The sequence below is a fragment of the Lactuca sativa genome, chromosome 7 (assembly GCF_002870075.4).
Source record: "Lactuca sativa cultivar Salinas chromosome 7, Lsat_Salinas_v11, whole genome shotgun sequence".
NCBI classification, from domain to species: domain Eukaryota; kingdom Viridiplantae; phylum Streptophyta; class Magnoliopsida; order Asterales; family Asteraceae; genus Lactuca; species Lactuca sativa.
The window spans coordinates 137,376,744-137,379,017 of NC_056629.2; the positions used below are offsets into that span (position 1 = coordinate 137,376,744).

The 2,274-nt window shown below is 30.9% G+C and overlaps 1 protein-coding gene across 1 annotated transcript; it reads right to left on the bottom strand.

Moving 5' to 3' along the window:
• Positions 1–222: 222 nt before the first annotated feature.
• LOC111903663 (glyoxylase I 4) lies at positions 223–1,420 on the bottom strand. Its single transcript, XM_023899415.2, has 3 exons — positions 1,154–1,420; positions 649–983; positions 223–530 (listed from the first exon to the last, which is right to left on the bottom strand). The coding sequence occupies exons 1-3, from the start codon at positions 1,366–1,368 to the stop codon at positions 439–441; spliced, it is 642 nt and encodes a 213-aa protein (XP_023755183.1). The 5' UTR covers positions 1,369–1,420; the 3' UTR covers positions 223–438.
• Positions 1,421–2,274: the final 854 nt, after the last annotated feature.

Consider the following 2,274-nt stretch of genomic DNA (forward strand, 5'->3'; position numbering starts at 1 on the left):
GTTTCCTTTTAAATTCAAATTTTAAATTTTAAATTTTAAATTTAAATAAATTTTCGTTTAAATCTTGATATTTATTTTTTTGTTTTATCCAACCCATATAACATACGAGTTTCACAATATATACTTCACCAAAAAAAAAGGTTGACATAGCATATCCAAATCAATGATTTAAATAGCCGATGAAAAAAAAAGCTCACAAATTGTGAATCATAATTTCAGCTGTATAAAAAATCGATAATTACATCAACATTTACTTACGTATTGGATTCGAAGAAACAAATGCAATTTTTACATATGATTTTTCTTTCTTCTTCCACTAGTATTACACAATTACGTACACAAAGATTAATAACTCTCTAAAGAAACATTTAGCAAACGATACAAAAAATCATGCTCAATCCAGCTCACTCTATTTAATTTTCTTTTCTTTGATCTTAATTAAAAGGAGATATCCATCATGTCAATTAAAAAACTGTCCATCATCAACACTTCATCTTCTCCACAATAGTAATTCTTGGAGCTCATTTTCTCTGCATTATCAACAATATGCCCAATTCCAATTAGATATATACAAACTATGATTTTCGTATAAACAAATTGTATATCAAATCATAAAAGAAGTGTTTATGGTGAGCTTTTTGAACCTACCGTACAAGGAGGATTCGCCATTGTTGATATTTAAAGCTGCTGGGAGCTTTTTCAGGGAGCATGAGGTGATCGGAAGCACAGGAAGAACATGACAATTGCAGATCTCAATCATATAACCATCTGGATCATGGAAGAATAACTGGTTCACCTCCATGCCACCTTCTTTCACCATCGCTGTCACATACTTGATACCCAATCCCTCAAGTTTCTTGATTATGAGATCCATATCTGTACACTGAAACGAAATGTGGTTGTCTTTTGGATTGATAGCTCTTGTTTTTGTAGGAGTCGTGTCCACTTCTAGCAAATGTATGCCAATCCCATCGTTGAACAACCTTTATCAAATCATCAACATTATTTCAGCATTCAAACTACGAATTATCATTTGATTTGATCTAATTGTCCACTTAAATGTATCAGAAACTTATACCATTATTGGAAAAATGCATTATGCATGAAATGAACTAAAAACACGAATCATATTCAGGGAAGAGATCACACTCACCAAGCACCTTCGAAGTCGAAGGAGGTGGGACGTCTAATAAGAACGAATCCCAGGACGTCACTGTAAAACTTGACGGATCTACTAACGGATTTGCAGATGAAGGAGACGTGATTTAGAGATAAGAGAGGCATATTTTGCAATGAAGATGATGAAGTGATTAATGCATTCTCCTCCTCAATGATCTCTTTTCCGCCATTAACAATATGTTTCGTCATTAATGTCGACACTGAACCGAAAAGCAAAATGGTTTTGATTTTGGGAGTGGCAGTGTAGTTATTGTAGTTTGGGTTTGTTGAAAAAGCTCAGTGATTTATAGAAGGAGCTAGAGAGAGGAGAGCTGTCCACTATAGATAGAGATCAGATGTGTACGTTCAGATCCTACGTGTCACACGTCATCCGTTTATATGATTTTTTTGTTGTAATTACAAACCCACGTTGATTTCATGTTCGAGACCCGAAAATATTTTAGGTCGCGGAAAATGAGGATGAGTTTGGTATGATTAGTAAACCATCTTCTCAATTTTTATTTTATTATTGTTCATACGTTTCCACGTTTCATTTCTTATAAGACTAGGTGTAAGACCCTGTATTACACGGGTTTATTAAAAATAAAATTTTAATATTAATATATAAATATAAAATATTTTATAATGTAATACTTTACATAAAATGATGTAATTTTCTGAAAATTTGCAAAAGAATCTAAATCGTTTGAGGTATTTATAAGAATTTATTACCAAATTAATAGGATGATTTTATTTCCTTATAGAATCTATCACAATTTTATGGAATTTTATTTTATAAAAATGAAAATCCCTAAAAATGACAAGTGGAAAATAATATTTGTAAAATTCTCACAAAATGACAAGTGTCACAATTAAGGAGAAGATGACATGTGGCAAAAAAAAACCTTCATTTATTAAAGAGGATTAAACATGATATCGTCTATTTGATATATTACTAGGTATAAGACCCGTGTATTACATGGGTTTATTAAAAATAAAATTTTAATATTAATATATAAATATAAAATATTTTATAATGTAATCTCCCTACCTAATAAAAAAGTAGCACATTTGCCATATGTCAATCAATTAGAGCTTCACATTAATTATTTGCCA

What these genes read in the sequence shown, in the direction of transcription:
- LOC111903663 (XM_023899415.2), bottom strand. Translation starts at nt 1,368, where the DNA reads ATGACGAAACATATTGTTAATGGCGGAAAAGAGATCATTGAGGAGGAG. An exon ending in TTCGACTTCGAAGGTGCTTG is followed by an intron (nt 984 to 1,153) that starts GTGAGTGTGATC and finishes GATTTGATAAAG; the next exon opens with GTTGTTCAACGATGGGATTG. An exon ending in TGGCGAATCCTCCTTGTACG is followed by an intron (nt 531 to 648) that starts GTAGGTTCAAAA and finishes TTGATAATGCAG; the next exon opens with AGAAAATGAGCTCCAAGAAT.